The sequence below is a fragment of the Canis aureus genome, chromosome 15 (genome assembly GCF_053574225.1).
Source record: "Canis aureus isolate CA01 chromosome 15, VMU_Caureus_v.1.0, whole genome shotgun sequence".
NCBI classification, from domain to species: domain Eukaryota; kingdom Metazoa; phylum Chordata; class Mammalia; order Carnivora; family Canidae; genus Canis; species Canis aureus.
The window spans coordinates 6699383-6722735 of NC_135625.1; the positions used below are offsets into that span (position 1 = coordinate 6699383).

At 52.1% G+C, this 23353-nt stretch overlaps 2 protein-coding genes across 2 annotated transcripts; one reads left to right on the plus strand and one right to left on the minus strand.

Moving 5' to 3' along the window:
* Positions 1 to 576: 576 nt before the first annotated feature.
* LOC144285140 (uncharacterized) lies at positions 577 to 14493 on the minus strand. The gene is made up of 8 exons (XM_077850388.1): positions 14445 to 14493; positions 12129 to 12222; positions 9321 to 9450; positions 3035 to 3205; positions 2611 to 2705; positions 2400 to 2489; positions 1307 to 1500; positions 577 to 1067 (listed from the first exon to the last, which is right to left on the minus strand). The coding sequence occupies exons 1-8, from the start codon at positions 14491 to 14493 to the stop codon at positions 745 to 747; spliced, it is 1146 nt and encodes a 381-aa protein (XP_077706514.1). The 3' UTR covers positions 577 to 744.
* Positions 14494 to 14680: 187 nt separating this feature from the next.
* Positions 14681 to 17510, plus strand: LOC144285141 (ubiquitin carboxyl-terminal hydrolase 17-like protein 6; the record flags this gene model as incomplete). Its single annotated transcript, XM_077850389.1, has 2 exons — positions 14681 to 16013; positions 17299 to 17510. Coding segments are annotated over 2 exons (1545 nt in total), but the record flags the coding sequence as incomplete, so codon positions are not given.
* Between the last annotated feature and the right edge of the window lie 5843 nt (positions 17511 to 23353).

Consider the following 23353-nt stretch of genomic DNA (forward strand, 5'->3'; position numbering starts at 1 on the left):
CATTTTCTATTCAAGAGGAGGGTCTGATATTTGGAGACCATTTCTGATTGTTCCCCAGAAGACTTTTACACAACGAGGCTACAGTTCTCCCACTCCACTGCTTGGTTTCCTTTCATGCGGAAACCTTCTCAGCATGTTCCACATTCCTCTCCTGAGGCATATACCCTCCATGAGGGCAGGGAAGCCAAGTGGATAATGTCCCCAGGTTGGCAGATCCTAGAAAAATGTACACGTTCCGTCCAGAGATCAGCACCATTCCCTGTAGACCTGGGAGAGTCACACAACCCTCCTTGCCTCACTAGAGCCCGCATAAAATTTCTAATGTCATTTGGGTGCCCTGCAACTGCTCTTGCAATCCAAAAATACTGGAAAACAAATTAGCAGGGGCCTGAGTACCCTCAAAATTTTGCCGCGGCCCGGCGGCAGGAGTGACCTGATGTCCTGTGTCCTCCCGTCCTCTGCCTTTCCCAGGGGAGCACCGGATCCTGGGCTGTGTCCCCCGGTGCCCTGGGCTCCGAGCCTGCCACACTGTGATTGACCTAAGTACAATGTAGCATTTAAAACCATCAGAGTCAATTTTGTGTGAAGTTAACTTATCCTTTATTACAATAAAACTCATAAGCCATTATACAGGTTAAAGGTTAAAGAAAAATGGAAAATATAGAAACAGTGAAATGCCAGGGGAGGGCAAGCCTCCGTTGGGCTGCAGCCACCACGAGCCCTGCGTTGGGAGCTGGGGCGAGCTCAGGGGTCGAAGCCAGTTGTTCCAGATGCAGGTGGCGGCTCTGGCACTCTGGGGACCCCGATTGCAGGTGCCGGGGCCTGCTCCTCCTCTGGGGTGGCCGCAGGTGCAGGGGGCTCCTCCAGGGCTGAGCAGTGAACTAGAGCAGTGACCACTATCTGCAGGGGCTTCACCTCCCCAGCGGGCGCTTCAGCGCGGGCCGAGCCCTCAGCCCCAGCAGCCGGGACGGCCTGGATCCCCGCAGGCCCCGACGGGGCAGCAGTCCCCACGGTCAGAGCTGGGACTTGCTCCTGAGCTGCTTCAGGGTGTTTTCCTTGGGCTGAAGCTGTAGCTCCAGGAAGGCAAAGTATCCCCATTAGGACGGACGTTCCACATGCCTCCCAAGTCAAGACCACTCTTCCCACTGCTCCACGTGCGTGAGGGCATGAGCCCTGGGAGGTGTCCCCAGGCTGCAGCCCGTGGGGTGAAGTGTGAGCCCACCCCCTGCTCCCAGCCCAGCTGCATGGAGGCTGGATCGGCGGGGCCCACCCTGTCCCCAGCTCAGTCACCCCCAGGCCTCCTCACCCCCAGCCTCTGGCTCCACTGTATGGAGGCGTCTGAATTGCTGGAGGTTACGCCGGGCACGGAGTTCCACGTCTGAACCTGGCATGTGCTGTCTTACGAATTGCAGAATTTTCATAAGGGAGGGAAATTCGGGGAGCTGACAAAAGTCGTCCCCATAATAATCCAGCCATATTTCCAGCATGCAGGAGATGGCCCTGTGGAGGGACAGGCGGGCACAGGTGTCAGAAGACAAGGCTCTGTCACATGCAGGTGTCCCGGGGAAGCCGTGCAGGACCCGGGGACCCGGCCTCCCATGCGGGGTGTCAGAGGCCAGTCCTGCTCCTTGTGCCCCTGCCACCTGGCGGACCTGCCTGCCACAGGCCTGCTCCCTGAGGAGGGGCTGATATGCAGCCTCTGTTCTGGGGAGCCCACGCCCAGCGGGGTGACCATCACCGTCTCTCCTGGGGAAGCGGGACTCCCTCCTCAGCCTGGTCCCTGCCCACCTGCCCCTTGAGTCCACCGGCAGGCGTCCGGGGACTGGGGGCGTCTGGCCTGTCATTGCCCTCACTGCACACACTGTCGCTCTGGGAAGCTCCAAGGCAGGAGGGCTCGGGCTCTGTGTCCTGCCAGGCCTTGCCAGGAGCCGCCCAGGACCGCCACCTTCCCTCCTGTGGCTCTGGCCTGCCTCCCTCCAGAGGGGCCCCCGGGGGTGTCCTTCCACTGACTCTAATCTCTCATCTCCCACAGGGTGGGGGCCGCCTGGTCTGGAGGCCTCACCAGCCCTCCTGAGCACCTGCTGTGCCCCCAGGTCCAGGTGCCACCAGATTGGGGAGTGCGATGCTCCCCACCCCCTCTGCTCTGGGCCCCAGGTGTGGGGCAGAGAGAGGGTTGGGGGGCATGGAGAAGTTCTCCTTAGGGGTCCCAGTGTCTCCCACCAAGACCGCACCCCATCCTGGCTCTCCTGCCCTCTTTTCCAGAAGGGGCCTTAGACCTTTACTCTGTCACAGGAATTGCAGATGTGTGAGGTGAGGGTGCAGCCGCCCCCCCGCCCCACAGCCCCTTCGCTGCCCTCCTGGAGAGGGAAGGCCCTCCTGCAGGAGCCGGAGTCACTCACAGTTTCCAACGCTGGACCGTGTCGTCGTCACCACATGCAGCTATGATGTACCCATATCTAGAGGAGGGCGGGGGCATCCCATGAATCGTCCTGTGGACGTGACCTCTCATCATGGGGGCTGTCACCCTCTGACCCCTGACTAGGCCGGAGCCCCGGGGGCCGTCAGCTCTGTGCGTGGGGCCACGGGCAGCTCACGGAGAAGTGCCCGCACCTGCTGGGGCCTCCTGAAGGCTTGAGCATGAAAGGGCTCGGCGAGGCCCATGGCCCATAACCGAGTGGGCCCGGGGTGCCCCGAGGTCCCCCGGTCTGGTTGCCCGAGGACACAGACCCCCGATAGACTCTCAAACCTCCCTTTCAAATGGGAAACAGGCCGCTCAGGACCCTGGTGACGGGGTGGAGGAGGCCCAGGCCTCATGATGGGGGAGGAAGACAGCTGCTGAGCACTGGCACAGACCCTCTGGCTGACCCGGGGCTGCCCTCCAGGACCCCGCTAGGCCCTGGGGGACCCTGCTCCAGGCGGGGGAGCAGCCCGAGGCCGGGAAGCTCACACCATCCCCAGCCTCCCCAGCAGCAGGTGGCACAGCCCTGGGCTGCGGAGGGGCAGGTGCTCACTCGGTGAACAGCAGGTCCAGCACCTCCTCCGTGGTGGCGAATCCACGATACTCGTCTAAGAAGCTGCAAATGGAGATGACGTCCCTGCGCTGCAAGGCGAGCAGCAGTTGTCGGTCTTCGTGCCCCAGCAGCTCCGTCCGGCTGAGCTTCTTCGGGACAATCTGATGCCCCTTCCCGGCCGCGGCCCCAGCACCCTGAGGTGGGACAGAGGGGACGTGCAGCCTGCAGGGAGCCGCCAGGAGACCTGGGTTCCCGCCCCGGCAGGCCCTGCGCTGGGGCCCCGTGGGCTTGAGGAGCTGGGGCTCCCTCTCCCGCTCAAGCTCCCTGCCTGTCTCTTACACAAACAGGACCAACTATGCAATAGAGAAACAATCTCAGAGGATAAATGTTCAAAATATTTGGATCAATACGAGGACCTCAAGAGACACAGAGAGAGAGACCGAGAGAGGCAGCCACACAGACGGAGGGAGAAGCAGCCCGTGCAGGGAGCCCAGGCGGGGCTCGATCCCGGGCCTCGGAGATCAGGCCTGGCGGAAGGCAGGCGCTAACCACCGGGCGACCAGGCCTCCCCTGAGGGCTCTATTCTGATGTTCCCACACATCTGTGCGCAGGGACTCTGCATCTGGCCCTGGCAGGGGCAGGGCCATGGGGGCAGGTGTGGGGAGGAGGGGATCCAGACTCATGTGGGAGCAGGAGTGTCGGGGGGCCCAGGGGGTAGCAGGCTGGCTTCTGGGACCCGGTGCCCTTCCTGCCACATCAGGGCCCGGGTGTCGGGGGTCCCAGCCCCTGCACTCACCCTGAGCCCGCGCTGGCCTCTGTTAGCTGCGCAGGGCACCTCCCTGCTCCTGGAGGCGGTGGGGCAGACGACCCCTTCCTCCCGCTCGCGCCCCATGTCCCGGGTGGAGCTCTGTGGAGACAGTGCCCGGCAGTCAGGCAGGAGGCCTCAGCGCCTGGTCTGGCCCCCTCGCCTGGGCCGCACCCCCAGCTGCCTCCACCCAGACACACCACAGCGCAGGCGGCACCCACCGCCCCTGGAGAGAGGAAAGGGATGTGGCTGCAGGGCCTCGGGGTGACTCCGGGGGGGGGTAGAGGACCTCAGGAACCCTGTTTCCCCCCTGCCCACTGTGACATCAGGGTGACCCTGAAGGGATCCCCGGGGAATGTGCCGCCCTGCAGCGTCCCCCAGCCTGCATGGGACCTGCCCACACATTCCTGGTACCCTGAACCTGAGGAGGAGGGGATGAGGCTCCCAGGATGGTGGCACAGGGGGCCTGGCCTGGCCTGCGCTGTGTTACCTGACGGCGCCTCCGGATCACCGCCCTGACTCCTTGGTATCTATCCTGGAGCCAATGCCTACAGGATTGGAACAAGCGGCTCCCCCGGGGTTCCTGGGAGCCAGAGCCCCGAGAGGTGGGCCGGCAGCAAGAGAACATCCTCCAGTAGCAGATGTCTCCAGCCAAGTGAGCCTGAGCTGGGGCTGCACTGGATGCGGGTGCCTGGTTACGGGGGTTCCAAGTTCTGTTGGGCTCTGTGACACGGAAGTGACCTCACTCCCTGGGACCCCCTCCCTGACCCACTCCTGGAGGAAGCTGCAGGGGCAGTGCTCGTGCTGCCAATGCTTCCCCCCTCCCTGCAGGCGATGGCCTGTGCACACAGGGACACGACCGCAGCCCTGTCCACAGGCCCCAGGGAAGGACTGTGTGCACCCAGGACCCCAGCCTGGACACACGCCTGGGTTCAGACATGACTGTCCAGTCTTCCCCGGTTTGACACCAACAAGCCGTTGTGCCCATGGGGATGGTCGGCGTCTTGACTGTGGGACAGGGAGTATCCTAGCGGGTGCTTCCCCCAGATGTCCCCAGGCCACTGTGGCCTCATATCTATGACCTTGGAGGCGGGTGTCACCTGCAGGACATACCTCCACCCACACGTTCTTCCTTGGTGTGTACATGCGTCCAGGTCCACGAGGTCCTCTGTGCACACAGGTGGGCACCGGTACCCTCATTCTGGAGGCCCAGAAGGTGACAGTCCCCTTGGGCAGGGATGGGCAACAGCTTCCCAGGATCCTAGGCTCCTGAATCCAAGGCAAACCCTGCAGAAGGTGTCGTCTGGTCTCCTGTTGTGATTCTGAGTCTCGGGTTGTGGATTTGCTCCCGAATGGGACCCTCTGTGCCCTGTGACCCTGGGTCAGGTGTTCAAAACTGCAGCTATTTCAGAAAACCGATCTATTCCTCAACTTTCGATTCATGAGTTACACATCCAAGAAGACTGACTCCACACAAATTATTCCAAATTTAATGATATCTATGCTGACACGCATGTTCACTATCTCATGTGCTATTTAGAAGAGTCCAGAAGGGGGTGGTTGTCCTATGTCTTCTGGAACGCTTGCTTTCACAGAACTGAAGCTCCAGTGCAGCTCGTGTGCTGACTGTGTCACAGCGATGGGGAAGGCTATGGGCCATGGGGCAAGCGCTCAGGAGGACAAAGGATCAGGCTCTGGGCCAGGCCACGTGCAGACATGTTCATGACCAGGTTAATGGAGGACATTGTGGTGTTTGTCCAAACGGGGGCTCCTGTGTTTCCTTTTTCTCTTCTCTTGGACATGGAGCTATTCACCAGGAAGCAGCAGCCTTGCAGGCAGGACTTTCTAGGAAAGAGAGGAGTCAACATGCCTGTGCCAATGTCATTTTCAATGGATTTATTCACAGGCTAAGTCATTTGAAAACACGAGACAGTTACATTTAAAAACTACCATGTACTGGGCCAAGACAGTCCTGCCTTAGTAGTTTCTGTGAAATCAGGTGCAGAGCGGCAGGAAAGTCATCTCATCTCCTATTATGTGAAAGTGAATATGTGCATTGTGAGGAATGAGAAATTTCTAGGTGTATGATGGAGAGATGATGGAGGAGAGATGGATGACAGGGAGGCTCGTCAGCGATAGATGGACACACAGTCGATGGAGAAATAGATAGGGAGTAACATTGCTCTTGAGAGCTATTCCTCAGCCCTCCTTCCCTGCTTGGAAGGTCCTGGCCAGGGGTGAAGCAGGAGGACCCATTACTCGCAGGGCAATATTATCAGAAACTTCCTGGCACTTACAGGGTCACAACCTGATCTACTCTTTTCCAAACCAATATTGACCTCCCAGTAGGGCCTCCAGGCTTCCAATGAAAGCCATGGTTTCCCCAGGTGCAGGGGCTGCACAGGGGATGAGCAAGGACTGCGGAGCATTGGAAGCACAGCACAGGAAAGATTTTTCTCCTTTCCTCAGCAGGCAGTGTCCAGCTGTGGCAACATTAGAGTTGCAAGGTGGGAACCACGTCCCCAGACCTTCTGTCAATACTCATCGTGCCTCTGCAGCTCTAGCAAATGCACACGCTGCAGCCCAAAGTGTGGAGCTGCACACCTGCCAGCCTGAGCAGCTGCACAAAGTGGGGTCCTCCTGGAAGCCTAGGAACAACTTGGGCTGGCCAGCGTCGCCCTCTGCTGGTCTGAGCTCACGGTGCAAGGCTCCTTCCTGTGACCTCCCCTATGCAATGGGAATAGGTGGGTGGACTTGCTCAGGTGTGGATAGCACAGGTGGGAGAAGGTCATCCGGGAGGTGCTGGCCACAGCGTGCAGGGAGCTGAATGGATGATTCTGTGGGTTTTCATAGTGTGGGTGTGTGAGCGTGTGTGTGTGTGTGTGTGTCTGAATGCAGATGTTAATCCAGCAGAGGTTTGGATACAGAAATTTATACACATTGACTTGCATATGTGGATTTTTCTGTGGCTTTTTCCTTCATCATTCATGTGTCCTGCCCTATTGCCATTTCACTTAAGATTCCTGTCAGTTCAGATCAAATCAACAATAAAAGACACTTCATTGGATGTAGTCATTCAAAATCTAACTCCACTTTGTGAATTTAAACCCTTTAATTCCAAAAATACTTTTTTTTTTTGAAAGTTCAATCACACAGTTTAATGCAAAATACTTTTTTCATTTTGAAATAATTTTAGACTTCCAAAAATTGGCAAAAATAAGACAGAGTTCATATGCCCAGCTTCCCCAAATAACATTTTACATAATCACAGCACAAGAACCAAGGATCCTGGTAATCAGCTGCTGGCCACCGTCCTTCCTGGCCCAGGGCCCTCATGGCAGCCAGTCTGTCTCCTTGGACCCCTCCTCAACACAGTTTTTGTCTCAGGACCCTGATACTTGTGAAGAGCACTGGCCTTCACTCCACAGAAAGTCTGTTTATTCTGGGGTCTGCTCACTAGGCTGAGATAAACAAACTCCAGGAGGGCATCAGAGAGGGGACACTGGGCAGGTCACCAAGTGGTGAGCACAGTTGTCTCTACTGCTCCCTTGGGAATCCCTGAGTGCCCTAGGGGTGGCCCCCAGACAAGGCAAACACACTGGGCCCCGACTCCAGGACCCCATGGGTTCTCATCCACACCCCTTGCCACTGCAGTGTGACTGCTGTCTCCACCGCCGCTTCTGCACTGGGCTGGCCACTGCCAGGAGCTGTCTCTGTCCCGCAGACAAGTGCATTCCTGTAGTTACTCTCGCATCAGTGCAGACTTGAAAACATTTATTCTGGAGACTAGAGCCCAGTACAACACTACTTGTCAGTCTTCATTCATCTAGAATTCCTGGATCCAGGGCTGTAGAGGATGGTTGGTTTTCCAAAGCGGCTCCGGCCAGAATGACTGACACAGGATTTCAGGGCACAGAGGGAACTATTTAGGAGGAGATCCACAGCCCAGGCTCAGAGTCACAACTCGACTTAGACATGATTGTTGTCGGAGAGAGAAAATTTCAGGAAGAGTGACAGGTCACTCATCACTAGAATTTTCAGGGTAGTTGGGGCTTTGGAGGACAGGGGTGTGGGATGGGCAAGGTCTGCTCTTCCTCCAGGTAGACCCTCTTTCCTGAAACAAACACCCAACACACACAGATACTCAAAGAATACACACATCCATACATAAAGGAATGATTATAAATGCTGTATTAGAAAGTCAAATGGTTTTCCACATGTATTCATACCTCATTAGGTCTGGTGTCAATGTATTTTAACTTTTTGAAGCAAGTGACACATATTTATTTTACGTTATAAAAGAGAAGAGGATACTTTCTCTACATGTGTGTGGATTCCTCAGGATAGGAAAACCACCAGCTATGCCTGAGCATCCTCTATTAAATAAGCAAAGGTAGAGTCATCAGATCCTGCTACATCAGTTAAACAACAGTTGAGCAAGAAGCGTATTCTATATCCGATTTGAAAATTCCCAAATAGGATTCGGTGCATTTAACAGAAATTAGGAGGACGGTGGGCGTTCCGGCTTCCGATAAATGCATCCGTATCTACTGTTGGATTTGAAATAAGGTATTGTCATCCTCTAACCCTGTTCCTCTGCACATCATAAACTCAAAATTGATTCATCACAATACTTGTATTTTCATAATTACTTACTGAATATATTAGGCTTTGTGTATGTACCAACTCCCCGAGGAACCTGAGATAATTGATTATTGTTATCGCAAGAATAAATATATTTAAAAATTCAGTGAGCTCAACTGTGTAAAACACTGGCAAAATTACAATTGCAAAGAAATAAGATAGTGAAGGGGCAAGATTGTCGAAAACTGGGGACCTCCGCTCAGCTGGATCCTTGACGGTAGGTAGATGCTATCCGATCGTTGTGAAAAGGTAGGAATCCCACCTGACGTTTAATAAAAGAATTGCTGGAACTCTTCAGTAGAAAAGCGACCACCCTCTGCAAGGTGGGAGATGCGAGACGTGAATCCAAAGTGATATATCAGAAGGTGAATGGCAGGGCGGGCAGTTTACGCACCCCAGAATCGGGAAAGGGAAGGGCCACAGAGCCCACATTTCAATCTGCCTTAGCAATCTGATCCGGTGAGACACAACCTTGCCTGAAATGAGCTCAGGTGGTGAAATGGGCAGACACTACTCTGGACACAGTGTCTCAGAATTCTCAGAGTCCCAGAAAGAATGGGGGTGCCCACGGGGGTGGAGTTCCCAAGCCTTGGGGTGTGGACACTGGTCATGGCCAACAAGAGTGCAAGGTGCCTCACAGCTCAGTTGGCCCTAAAACTGGAACCACTTTGCCTAATCGGCTGACCACTCTCCACATGGGAATCCTGCAAAGGACAGGGAAGTGGGGACCCTGCCCCTTCCCCTGGGATAGGCAGAGAGTGTAGGTGCACCACCGGGGGACAGCTCTCAGTGCAGAGACCCTGGAAGGAACAGTAACAGGGCAACCCTCTCTCTTCTGGCAGACTGGTCTGGGCGCCCACCACAGGCGTCTGCAGCATCTGGCACACCCCAGTGACTCCTGCTTGGCCCTGAGTGCTTACTGAAGAGCGGGACCCTGATCTTTCTGCTCTCAGGCTGGAGATCAGATTCCAGCCATTTCGTGTTGGTCTCCTAAAGAGGCACAGGGGGCTTTCAGGGAACAAAGCCACGCAGGAAAACCAGAAAGAGCTCACAGTGAGCCCAGCCCCGAGGCAAGGGGACGTGTAAACCGGACCAGGAACAGACCCTGAGCATCAGTGCAGCAGGCCCCTCCCCCAGGAGATCAGCTCACAAGATGCCATGAACACCATGTGTATGGACATCAAAGGGCTGCGTATTCCAGATTCCAGGTGGGGACAACACAGTATAGAGAATGTGACTGTTCATCTAATGATTCCTATATCTGCAGTTTAAAATTCCGTGATGCTTTTTTGTCTTTTTCCCCTTTTCCACTGGTTTCGTGTTTTCTCAACTCTTTGATTTTAAGACATTTGGTAACTTCAATTTTTTACACTCATATTTTATAGATACATTCTTTATGTTTGGTTCTTGTCACTGGAATGAATTTTATTGTTCTCCATATATAAGTTTTGCTTCTTGACAATTTGAGATTTAGTGTCTCAGGCTCATGGTATATCCATAACCTATGCCAGCTTGTCCAGATAACTCTGTCTTCCTCCATATCTGGATGAGAGTGGATTTTCCATTGGGAAGATAGATTTGGTCTGGTTTGCTTTGGTTTGGTGTTTTGATGGCAGGGAAGAAAAGACACGTGAGGTGACTAGAGGGGAGAGCACAGGCCTGCTCAGACCTTCTTCCGCTAGCCTTTCTCCCTGGTCTCCCTGGGCACATGGACCAAATCCCCTTCAAGCACATGAAGTGCCAGTTCTGCTGGAGAGCCCAGCCTGAAGGCCCTTTGCTCAAGCCTGCCTGCATCCTCACCCCTGTGCCCTATACACCTGCAGGTCCAAGGATCCTTAGGCTACTTCACTAGCTCCAATCCCGACATCCCCTGTGAGGATAGGCCTTCCTACCCTTGGACCCCTGGGATCCTCATAGGCTTCCAGAAAGTAGGGAATATTTCTGTTGTGGCATGCATCCCTTGAGTGCCCAGGAAGCTGCATTTTCCTCTGAAGCCATGAGGCAGCAATAGGGCAGCTTTCATGGAATGAGACAGGGGCCTGAGGCTCCAGGGACCAGAATCTGACCCGGGTCACATAATGATTGCATGAATGGGAGTTACTTAGGGCTTGAGGGTGGGAGAAGGATCCCACACCGTGGCTTCTCTACTGCCCTCTGACTTTTAAAAGCCTAGTGTGCACATCGAGGAGCTCCTCTACCCTCCATATGCACAGAGAGAGGGAACACCCTTGAACAGGAGCTCTGGAGTGAGGAAAGAGCAGTCAGTTGTTTTTCCTAAAAAAGAAATCCTCACGACACAACTATGGATGTGCTTTGGTTTGGTTTCGTTTGGGTTGGTTTGGTTTTGCTGAGTTTCATTTGGTTTGGTATCACATGGTGTTGTATTGTTTCCATTGGCCCACTTCAGAGATATGCCTGAGAACGAGGGACAGAGAGAGAAAGACAGACAGTCAGAGGGAACTACCCAGTCCTGGGTCCTGTGCTATTTGGACCATTACATGCCCACTAGTCAAACTTTGCCTTCTTAGGAAATCATCTGGAGAGAGATAAATCTCCATGCTCAGGCCTCTGAAAGGAAGCATCATTACCCAACATTGAAGTGGGTTTCAGGATATATAAAGAATGAAACTGTCAACTCATCCCATTACAGACCATGTGCGACCGCGGCCCCATGTGGAGCACATGGCACCCATACTGGATGCTCAGGGATCCACATTGCCTGGCTAGTACTTCACGCAGAACACTGGGTGTGCAGGAGACCCTCAATGTCTACGTATCCCCTGAACCTATCAAGGAGCATGAGAGGCAGCAGGCTGTGGACCCAGGATTCCCATGCAAAGCAGCTGAGCAAGTGCTGATTCCCCACATGAGTCCAGGAGTGGCCACGTCCTGAGGTCCGCAGTCTCCCCGTGAGGGTGCAGTGGGGTGGAGGACAGTGTCCGAGGCCAGGAGCTGGCTCATTCGCTCTCAGTGTCTTCTGAGGATGAGGACACCTGTAGGTCACCGTGGAGGACACTCCAGGGGCCACAGACACAGGCTCCATCCGACAGGTGGGGGGCAGGAGGGCCCTGAGCAGGGCCTGGCTTCTCCGGAGGAAGGAATGAGGGAGCTGCGAGGAACCGGGAGCTCCAGCAGCTTCTGTTCAATCTGGTGAAGACCATTCTCAGGGGCTGAGTGGGGGCCCGCGCAGAGGGCGGCCGTGGGGGCTCGGTGCACGGCTGCAGCGTTCCCAGGTGAGGTGTGGCAGGTGTGGGCTGGGGGCCCTTGCTTGGATGGAGGGCAGGTGTCTTCCTGGTCTGCGGGGGCTGGGCTGTGCATCCATGGGCACGTCTGCTTCCTGGAGGACACAGACTCCCCAATATCCCTAGAGGGGCTTCCTCAATGATCCTGCAGGTGTGCTGGGAGGGCCTCCATCACGGTTTTTTTCGGGAGTTCTGGGACCTGTCTAGGGGCATCTGGGCACATTTCTTGCCTGGAGTCTGGAGGGGCATTTGGGAATTGTCTGCCAATGCTTTGCTGACAGCGGGACGGGTGTTCTCCTCAGGATACTTGGGTGGTGCCTGGGTGTGTCCCAGCCCATGGCCCTTGGAGCCAGCCTGGGGACCCTCAAGGGAGACTCTGCAGGGCCTCTTGGCTCTCTGCTGCACAACCAGGCTGTCAGCCCTGACACAGGGTTGGCGAGCCGGCAGAGGGGTGTCAGTGATCGGCACTTGCTGGGCACCTCGAGGTCCACCAGGTGGGCTGAGGCTAACTTTAGGGCTTCTGAGATGAGAGGTGGAATGGGACGGGAGTGTTATGTCAGGGGGCTGAGTACGTGGTTCCATCAGCAGGGCAGGCTCAGGGATAGAAGGCCTCCTGGTGGTGTAGACGGGCATCGGCATGTGTGGACACTGTGGGAAAAGAGAACACACAGGACTCCATGAGTTTGGCCCCGGCACCAAGGCAAAATGAACATTCAGGAAAGAAAGAAAGAAACCAACAAATGGCCAGGACCCTAGTAACCACCCCCTCCCCCGGAACAGGGAAAGAAAGAGTTGGGATCTGTTGACCTAGGAGTAGGGAATCTGGCTGCAGGGCTCGTCCAAACAAGGCCTGACAGGATGCTGTTGATGCCCTTGAGACATGGGGGGGACACGCAAAGTCCTGCCTCACAGCGATGCTTCCTCCATTGGACCAGCGCTTCCATCCTCTCTGCTCATGAGGAGATAGGAGTCCTGCTGCTGGAGAGTCATGGTGGGAGCTCCTGAGTGGGGATGGGCAGTGTGGGATGATGTGTCACAAAGGACAGCGGCCTGTTCTTCTCTGAGGTTGGTATGTGCTCCAGGAGTGCCCGCCAATGACCTTCACACGTCAAACAGCCAGTGTTCACACACATAGAAGGTGGGAGGCTACATCATGGGCACCAAGGGAAAACTGGGTGCAAATCCACCCTACTCAACTGCCACTGGTCAGAGAGGAAGTGGAGCCCCGCTTCCACCAGGAGGCCCATGGAGCCCAGGGAGTCCCCAAGGGCACAGTCCGGGAAGCAGCGCACACTCACCCTCACATAGTCACAAGATTCCGTGTCTTCCTTCCAGGTGCGCTTCTGCCCCTCCTGGGGTCTCCTGGGGAACCTGTGGAGCAGGGCCTTCCTCTGCTCGGCTTCTTGCCTGCACGAGAAATCAAAGCAGGGAAAGGAGTAGGAACTCCCTTCCCTGGCTTCCAGCCGGACACCTGCTTGGGGCTTGGGCCAACCTGGTCCTTTCCGTCCTCAGCCAATCTACGCCCACCTCTGCCCCTCGTCCTAACTACAGGGAGCTGAACAGGTCGTCCAGGCAGTTTCTTACATACAGAGTCTGAAAGGGTCTGCCTTGGCATGTGCCAAGCTCCATACATTCACTGGTGCAGGGACACTGCTCCAGCCACAAACCCCACACCAAATCAGCAGGGACAGCTCCATCACCCAAATGTGGCCCCTCTTAGCCTGGGAGCTCCTCTGGCTGCCTCGCCCTGCCTGGCTCTGCCCGCAGTCGCCCTGCACACTGTGCATGCACACGGACTCGGGGTCTGTCGTATCAGCCCTGGCGTTTGGGTCACAAGCCCCATTCCTCACCTTCGTCTCCCTGCCTTCTCCCTCTCAGCCTGGTTCAACAGCCCAGCCTGGTGCCGCTGGCCCCGCTGACTCTCCAGCTCCACATTCTCCTTCAGCCTCCTGGAGCCCAAGGCAAGGGGAAGGAAGGTTGCACCCCAGTGTGTTACCGGGCATCTGGTGCTTGGTGCTATGTGTTCAAGGTCCCGCGGTCTTGTACAGGTAAAATGAGGCATATAAACACTGGATTTAGGATATAGACTCTTGTAGGAAAGGGAGTTTCAAAGGAGTGTTTCCCAAAAACATTAAACCAGTGAGAGAATTCCTGTTGTGGTGGACCCGGGCCACACCAAGGCAGAAACTGGTATTCATCAAAACATTCACAATCTTTGTAGATTGGAATCATAGTCCAGAGAGATAGAAGTGGAGAAGCCAAGCAATGGATGCCATATTCCCAAATAATTGGTTTCAGCTACAAACATTCTGCTGGTGAGGAGAACGAGTTCCTATGTGATACCTGAGCTCCTTTGGGAGAGTGATCTTCCCTGTCCTAGAGCACTAACGTCTAACACTCCTTGGCTCCCTTGGGGTTACTCAAAGGAAAGGACATTCAAAAAGGTTTCCTCTGAACATAGAAACTCTGAACAAATTCTGTTGAGAAAGGTGCAGGGACAGTTGAGGTGGTTGAGAATAATCTGAAAGTTGCCTGTTGTGGGAGGCAAGAATAGAGCTGGGCTGACCTGAATGGTCTCCGTCAGGGAGGGACCACACCCAAATCCCGTAATCCAATCAAGCAATTAGAGTGGATTAGAGGACTTTGTGCCTTATCCCAGGGCCCAAAAGCCATAAAGGTGGAGGTGAGGTTCACTATCTGCCATTTGAAAACGGCTCAGTGAGAGGAGCATCCCTTTGCGACCTGAAGCTCCTGGTTGAATGTATCTTGTGGACACTGTTTCTGCAGACATGGAGGCTGCCCACCTCCACCCCTCAGAGGAGCCTCAGTTCAGCGCCTCTCCCAAACCCCAGTCATACTGGTCAAGGAGAGGCGGTGCTGAAGTCCACGGAGGACCCTCTGTGCCCGAGAGGACATCTCCTGCATCAAAGACTCTCTCCTCCCCGACTGACCCGTTGGCTCCCGCATCAGCAGGGCTGCCTCCCACCAAGACGCCTCTGAGTTGGAAGAGCCTTTCCCAGGTGGGAGCCGGGCTTCAGAACATGGGCAACACTTGCTATGTGAATGCGACCCTACAGTGTCTGACCTACACAGAGCCCCTCGCCAGCTACATGCTGTCCCAGCAGCACGGGACCACCTGTAGGAGGCAGACATCCTGCATGCTGTGTACCCTGCAGGCTCACCTGATGCGGGTTCTCTGCCATCCTGGACGTGTGCTCCGGCCCCTGCCACTCCTGCTCGCCGCCTTCCACAGACACAAGCAGGAAGATGCCCATGAGTATCTCATGTTCATTCTGGATGCAATGCAGCAAGCGTGCTTGCCTGAGGACAAGCTCTCAGACCCTGAGTGTCCTCAGGACAGCACCCTCATCCAGCAACTCTTTGGGGGGTACTGGAGGTCTCAAATCCAGTGTCTCCACTGCCAAGGCATTTCGAGCACTCTGGAACCTTACCTGGACATCAGCCTGGACATCGGGGATGCTCACAGTGTCAGCCAAGCTTTGGAGCAGTTGGTGAAGCCCGAACTGCTGGAAGGTGAAAATGCCTACCATTGTAGTAAGTGTCTGGAGAAGGTGCCTGCGTCCAAGGTGTTGACTTTGCACACTTCCCCGAAGGTCCTCATCCTGGTCTTGAGACGATTCTCAGACTTGACAGGCAACAAAATGACTAAGGAGGTGCAATATCCTGAGCGCCTTGACATGCAACACTACCTGTCTGAGCAGAGGGCAGGACCCTTGGTTTATGTGCTCTATGCCGTGCTGGTGCACGCTGGGAGGAGTTGCCACAGCGGACATTACTTCTGTTTTGTAAAGGCAGGAAATGGCCAGTGGTATAAAATGGATGATGCTAAGGTCAGCGCCTGTGATGTGACTTGCGCGCTGCGCCAACCTGCCTATGTCCTCTTTTATATGCAGAAGACTGATCTGGAGAGAGACCTTGGGAGGGAGTCAGTCGAGGAGGGAGGACTCGCATCTCCCGAGGCAGACCCCACAGTGGTGGGTGAGGCCTCAGGAGAGCCGGCAACGGATCCCTCCGTGAACCTTCCTGAGTTGGAGGAGCGTGGGGAAGAGACCTCAAGGCAACAAATGACATTAGACCAGTGGAGATGCCTCCAGGAACGCAATCGACCTAAGCCTGAACTCAATGTCAACGGAAGAGAAATTGCTCTTCCTGCGAACGCAGTCATCCTTCACCACTCCAAATACAGACCTGAGATGCCAAAGAATCATCCTCAGCAGACCGTCGACCTGCTCACCACTGCGGCTGGGATGCTCCCACCTCAGGTGGCCGGGGACGTGGCCAAAGTCCCGCGTGTGCCAGGGAGAGCCCGACCTACAAAGAGGACGAGCAAGAAGGGACAGAGGTCTGGGGAAGCAGTCCAGGGATGTGTCTCCTAACTTTGGTGCACATGGGCGCACACACCCACACACACAGCGTCACTCACTCCAAACCCGAACACAGTCCCATACTGGAATTATTTTGTGTTGTGTGAAGTGTGTGTTCTGTATGTATGGAAGAACCATCTATCTGGTGTGTTCATGGGATATGGCCTTCAACTGAAACTAGGAGACACTGATATTTAAACCTGGGTCTTTGTCATGATCTTATATTGGGATAGTGTGGATTTCATATGGGGTCAATCCAGGAACCTGCCTCTCCTTCAGCCTTGTGGAGAGTGGGGGCCACTTGCAGGTGAGAGGCAGTGAGCAGTCAGGGTTGACAGTGGATATGATGCTGAGGACCTGGGGTTGAAGTCAGTATGTTTGACCCTCTCCTCATGCTCCCCACTTCCCAATGCTTTTCTTCTATTTATATTGAAAGAATTTTGTCTGAACACATAAGTATGTATTGGGTCTTGCTAGCGATGTGTCTTGGTCAATGCTTGGAAATTGTAGGAAGGAAATTAAGTGCTTACTTTTGGGGCAATAACTGCATCCAGACCTGATTGAACCACAGTGATTTTATTATGTTCCCTTCACTCTCTCCCACATTAAGACTGAAGAGAAGCAAACTAACAAGGACTCTTATTCCAAAGGGAAATGCCCAGCCTCCCACTGAACATAACTTTTTATGACTATTTTGCTACCATCTGCTCTGTGGCACCTCCTGACCCAGAAGCAGTGGACTCTGGATTTCAGACCAGTTCAAATTCAAATTTGGACCTGGGTTGATACCTCTGGAAAACAGTGCCAAGTTCATGAATCTAGCAAAAGCTTTTTGAGGTCAGGTTATAGGTGTTCTGTGTTATCATTTCATTTCTTACAGAGGAGTTTGACAAGTTCTTTGTAGAATGGAAATTATTGCATGACCAGCAAACGCCTCTGAGTGTGACCGTAGATGTGCAGTTGTAACATCACATCATAATGTTATTTTCACTCTGTATTCAAACTTGGACATGCACCCTTACTGGAGAGTAAGGGACAATAGGATCTGTGCAGAAGAAATCATGCTTTTTTTTAGATTTTCATGTAACAAAAACAGATTAGAGATATAAAGTGTCAGGGTTTCTTTCATGTCTGGAAATTGTGTTTCTTTTGACCAATACAGTTTACTGTGTCATAAAAAGTGAGGGAACCTGTGTGCATGTCTTGCCAAGAGTTCCGTAAGAGGACCTGCAGGTATCCCCGTCCTCTGAAGACTGTCATAGGGAATGAGACAGCTCATGGACTCGGGGACTTGTCCTCCACAGCAGAGGACCCTGAGGAGGTGTCTGTGGGAATGAGGATATGTCCCCACTTGGACTGTTGTGGTGAACCAGCAATTCCTCCGCTGAACTGGATGGAAACGGTCAAGTCCACCACGTGCTGAGTGTCCTGCTTTTGTGCGCCTACACATACACTCCCCCCACTACACAGATGCTACAGTTTTTCGTTAGGTAAATCTATAGGACTGTCAAAGCGTGCTTCCCAATCCGGAATGTCAAGTTTGTCATAGTGAAATCCATTTTCTAACAAATGTAGGGAAATCATCCTGGCAATTTGTAACTTGGTTGTAAACAGAAATTAACAAGTTAATCTGAAATTGTTTTATAAATGTCTGAATTTCTGATTTGGAAAAAGATCCCATCCAGAGTTCTGCAAATTACACCATGTTTTCTCCTAGAAGACATTTTCTGTACTTGTTGATATTATTTCTCTGAAATTGTTATTCAGAATATTGCATCTGCTTTGTTTGTTTTTGCTCTAAAATGTTATTACGAAGTTGTGTGGTTTTTTATTCTTAATAAAAAATTCCCACATATGATTTGGTGTGCAGGCTTTTTCTCCCCAGTATTTCAGAACCTTGAAACAGTTGTTTTATTTCCAGGCTGGCTCCTCACAGAGGCTTCTTTGCCTGCTTCCCCTGAGTGGAATTCCACAGCCACCTCTAGGTCACCTGCAGCTCAAATTTATATCCTCCCCCCATGGGAATTTCTCACTCCTACTCACTGGCTCAATATAGGGGAAGCGCCAGCAGCCATTTAAGAAGAAATGCAATGGGACATAGGGACATTATTCTTCAGGGTCTCTTCAATTATGAGAGCTCTGACCAGGAAGATGCTTGTATGAGAAATTAAGGGGGAGGAGTAGATTGAACCAGAAGCACACCATCTCTGCCCAAGGCTAGCAGAGACCCCTAGGAGGGATGACGGGAGATGGTTGGATAGCACACTGTGGGGACGGTGGAGGCTGGGCAGTCAGCAGATGGATTCTCTGGTTAGGTGTCTGGACGTCAATGCTCATCCTGTCCAGGTATCCATTAGTCAATCGAGGGGTGTCTCTCTATATCAAGATCTATTAGTCATGAGGACAGACCAAAGAATCTGCAGAGCGACCCACAGAACAGATTCACGAGTTCTTTTTTTTTAAAGATTTATTTATTCATTCATTCATTCATTCATTTATTTATGATAGACAGAGAGGGGGGCAGAGACACTGGAGGAGGGAGAAGCAGGCTCCGTGCCCGGAGCCTGACGTGGGACTCGATCCCGGGTTTCCAGGATCATGCCCTGGGCCAAAGGCAGGCGCCAAACCGCTGAGCCACCCAGAGATCCCCAGATTCATGTGTTCTTTCCTGGGAAACTGGAATTGCCAATCCTGGATGGAGTTCTAGGTGGACCTCATACCTGTTTCCAGGCTACAATGTGTTGAGTCCTGGCTCCATCAACCTGCGGCAAGATTTCAGGCTGGAATTGTTTTCACAATAGAAATCTGGGCTGAAACTGAGTTTTGGGGACAGCCCCAAGGCTAGATTCCATGGCAGGATATGGAGGTTTAATCTGGGAGGCCACATCCAATTAATGATCTGTGAGCTTGACAAGGAGGGTAGGTTCCTGGCCATGGTGGGTGAATGTAAGCAGAAGGATTACCTGACTCCCCTTCCTGAGCTTTTCTGTTGTCCAGCAGGAGAAAACAAAGTCAGGACTTTTCACAGGAGATATCCTAGGGCATGTGTCTCGTGGCAGGTTTGAGCTCAGGCAGGAGACAGGAAACAGCTTCTAGGGAGATTGTCTCCTCCTGTGAGGTGTGCATCATCCCATTACCAGCTGCTCCAATAGAAGACACCACAGATGGACCACATCTTAGCTCTGCCTCTCCACTTCATAGAAATCAAGCACAGTAAAGGCATGGAGATGAGAACAATCCATTCCACGGTGATATTATTAAAAGTGCTCATTTTAATGGGAAAAGAACCCCACCCCTGTGGTGATAAGGGGACATAAAATACATTAGCCTCCTGTTACCAGAGGGTCAGATGAGAAGGTTTCAATACAGTGTTTTAGTTTCCTTAGAAGAAGCCATTGCATTCACTCTTCTGGCAGTGGACCGAGCTAATCCTGTCTTCAGAGTGTAGGGATAGAGGAACATTCCTCAGCATCTTAAAAGCCATCTACGGAAACAGCTCAGCAAACATCATTCTCAATGGGGAAACACTGGGAGCCTTTCCCCTAAGATCAGGAACAAGGCAGGGATGGCCACTCTCACCCCTGCTATTCAACATAAGATACCTAGGAATCAACCTACCCAAAGAGGTAAAGGATCTATACCCTAAAAACTACAGAACACTTTTAAGGAAATGGAGGGAGACACAAACAGATGGAAAAATATTCCAAGCTCAAGGATTGGAAAAAGTAATATAATGAAAATGTCAAGAGTACCCAGGGCGATTCACACATTTAATGCAATCCCTATCAAAACACTGAGGACTTTCTTTAGAGATTTGGAACAAATGATCTTAAGATTTGTGTGGAAATAGAAAAGACCCTGAATAGCCAGGGGAATATTAAAAAGAAAACCATAGCTGTCTTTAAAATTTTTAGTGATACTGTGTGTGATACACGATTTGGAATATATATGGAATCAATACATTTTGTTGCATTAGGGATTTTTCCATTTGGAGACATCTCAGTAAATCAGTTCCACGTGGTGGCTCTAGCATGTTGGGGCTCACATGTCAGCGATCACACAGAAGCAAAGAATTGAAGGACACATGGAACCTGAAGACCCCATAAGCAAGGGAGGGAACTCGGGGAGAGAATGGAATTTTAAGAAATCCCTCACGGAGGAAGAGCATGGAGTGAAGACACTCTGGGTGCACAGACGGGAGACGGTGGTGGATAAGGAAGAGCCCCGCCGTCAGGAGGGAATCCGATGCTGCCAATTCCTTCCAATGTGGCTGCTTTTGCCCTTGGAGTGTCCTAGATAATGTCTGCTTGAGGGCCTTGCTGTCTCATGCTTCTTACCTGGAAATGAAAAATAATGCCAGACATGTGGGTCTCAGGAATGTGGGAGGGAGCCCCGAATCCAGCAGCACGGCCACTGGGGAGTCTCCTTGAGAATCTCTCTCCCTCTCTTTGTCGGGCCCCCTCTCTCCCGCTACTCTGTGGTCTCTCTCTGGTCTCTCCCTGTCTCAAACAAATAAACAAATAAATCTTAAACAGAAACAAACAATGAAACGTGTTCATGTCTTGGCATCTATGTCCCCACATCCAAGTCGATTAGATCCAGGGAGCCCGGTGTTACTCAGTATTTCAGGGTGTGGGAAGCACTGAGTCCTTTGCACTTTGCTACACTGACCTCCTCTCTCGTGTCCGATCCACCTCCCAACTCAGAGACATTTTCAAGATTTTTCCAACAATGTGGTTTGGTTTTGGGGTCTGCCGTGCACAGTCTGGATCCCTGCTCAGTGAGAGGCTCCATCTCACTCTCCAACTGGCACAGATCTATCCGCTTAGCTCTCTATCTCAATCTGTCTGATGAATAAATAAAAATTTTAAAAACCCTGATATTTTCTCTACAAAATTCAAACTGTCACATTATTTTTCTAATAACTGTGATTCGTGAATGTTATAATTCATTCTTAAAGGAAATAATGGAAACATTAAATGCATGTATATGTCACCAAAGTTTAAAACAGCATGAGAATGGCCTCCCAAATCATAAGAATCTGTATAATCACGCATTAATTACCTTTCAACAATGCATTAGTCAATCTTGCCCCTAAGAAATATAATTGTTACATAGCACCCATTAGTTAACCTCAAAACCCACATTCATTCAGTGGAGAATGTCTTTCTGAGGTGTCACCCAAGGACCAAAATTGGAGTGGAAGTGATCTGAAATCCTGTGCCCACCTCTTCCTTGTCAGGAGATTGTTACACAGACGGATGACTGTCAAGTGTTCTGGACAGGTTAGAGTTGCTGGGATATGGAGCAATTCCCTGCGGGAGATGGGTCCTTGCCAGGCACCTTCTCTTCAGTCAAAGGTGGGGGTGGATTGTGAAGGGGCTGTGATTCAATCAACATGATCTAATCAGGCAGGATGCATTTAACTCCTGAAATATAAGCATTTCATTGCCTCTTTGCATTTCCAAATATTATCAAACGCCGGGTTTATAGGTTAACTTCTCAATATATATTTTGTGCCCATAATTTCCTGAAAAGAAGTCTGTCGCCATACAAGGCTGTAGGTCATTGACTTACACGGTAGTTTGTCATTTCTTTGTGTAGGTGCTCTGGGTTTTCAAATCGGTGCTGGTTGTATATGACCAAAAACATTGCTGCCAACACTCCACCCACGCTGGTTTGGACAAATGGTCTTTCAATATAAAGAGAAGATAAGCAATGGGATGAGGGATGCATGAGGACACGGTCAGACATGCTCACACTGACCCCAGGTCCTCAGCATCATTTCCACACTCAAAGCTGGCTGCTCACTGCTTCTAATCCTGCCACCTTCAAGTGGCCCCATTTTTCCCCAAGGCTGAAGGAGGGGAGGATTCACCCAATGTGCTTCCAACTGTGCTAAATCCATCTATTACTAATATCCATAACCTATACCAGCTTGCTCAGATAACTCTGTCGTCTTCCATATCTGGATGAGAGTGGATTTTGCTTTGGGAAGATAGGTTTGGCTCTGTTTGGTTGGGTTTGCTTTGGTTTGGTTTGGTTTGGTGTTTTGATGGCAGGGAAGCAAAAGACATGTAAGGTGACTAGAGGGGGAGAACAGGCCTGCTCAGACCTTCTTCCGCTAGCCTTTCTCTCTGGACTCCCTGTGCACATGGAAGGAATCCTCTCAATTGCACATGAAGTCCCAATTCTGCTGGAGAGCCCAGCATTAAAGCCCTATGCTCAAGCCTGCCTGCATCCTCACCCTTGCGCCCTATATTCCTGCAAGTCCAAGAATTCTTAGGCTACTTTGCTAGTTCCAATCCCAGCATCCCCTCATGATGATAGGCCTTCGCACCCTTGGACCTCTGGGATCTTCTGAGGCTTCCAGAAAGTAGGGAACATTTCTATTACTGCACACATCCCATGAGTGCCCAGGAAGCTGCATTTTCCTCAGAAGCCATGAGATAGCAATAGGGCGACATCCATGGGATGAGACATGGGCTTGAGGCTCAAGGGGCCAGACTCTGACCTGGGTCACATAATGATTGCCTGAATGGGAGTTACTTAGGGGTTGGGGTGGGAGAAGGATCACACACTGTGGCTTTTCTACTGCATTCTGACTTTTTAAACCCTAGTGTGCTCATAGAGGAGCTCTTCTACCTCCACCTACAGGCATCTGCACAGACAGAGGGAACACCCTTAAACAGATGCTTTGGAGTGAGAAAAGAGCAGTCAGTTGTTTTTCCAAAAAAAAGAAATTCTCTAAATACAAGTATGGAGGTGCTTGGTGTGGTTTGGTTTCATTTGGCATGGTGTTGTATTGTTTTTTCCCATGGGCCCATATCAGAGATAACCCTGAGAAAGAGAGACAGAGAGAGAATGAGATAGATAGATGATAGATAGATAGATAGATAGATAGAGAATGTGGCCTTGGTCTCGTGCTATTTGGACGACTTGTCAACCATTGCCTCCTTAGGAAATCATCAGGAGGGTAAAAAATCTCCTTGCCCAGGTCTCAGAAAGGAGGCATCATGATCCAACATTAAAGATGGATCCAGAATATGTATAGAGGGAAACCACCCACTCATCCCATTAAAGACCAACCTGTGACCCAGGGCCCATACAGTACACAGGGCTCCCTCACAGGGTGCACAGGGTCAATGTTCCCTATGCAGTACTTCACCAAGGAGACTGGGTGTGCAGGAGACCCTCAAAGTCTACATATCCCCCAAAACTATCACGCTGTTGTCTCCTCTCAGTTAATTAAGGCTGGAGGAATTA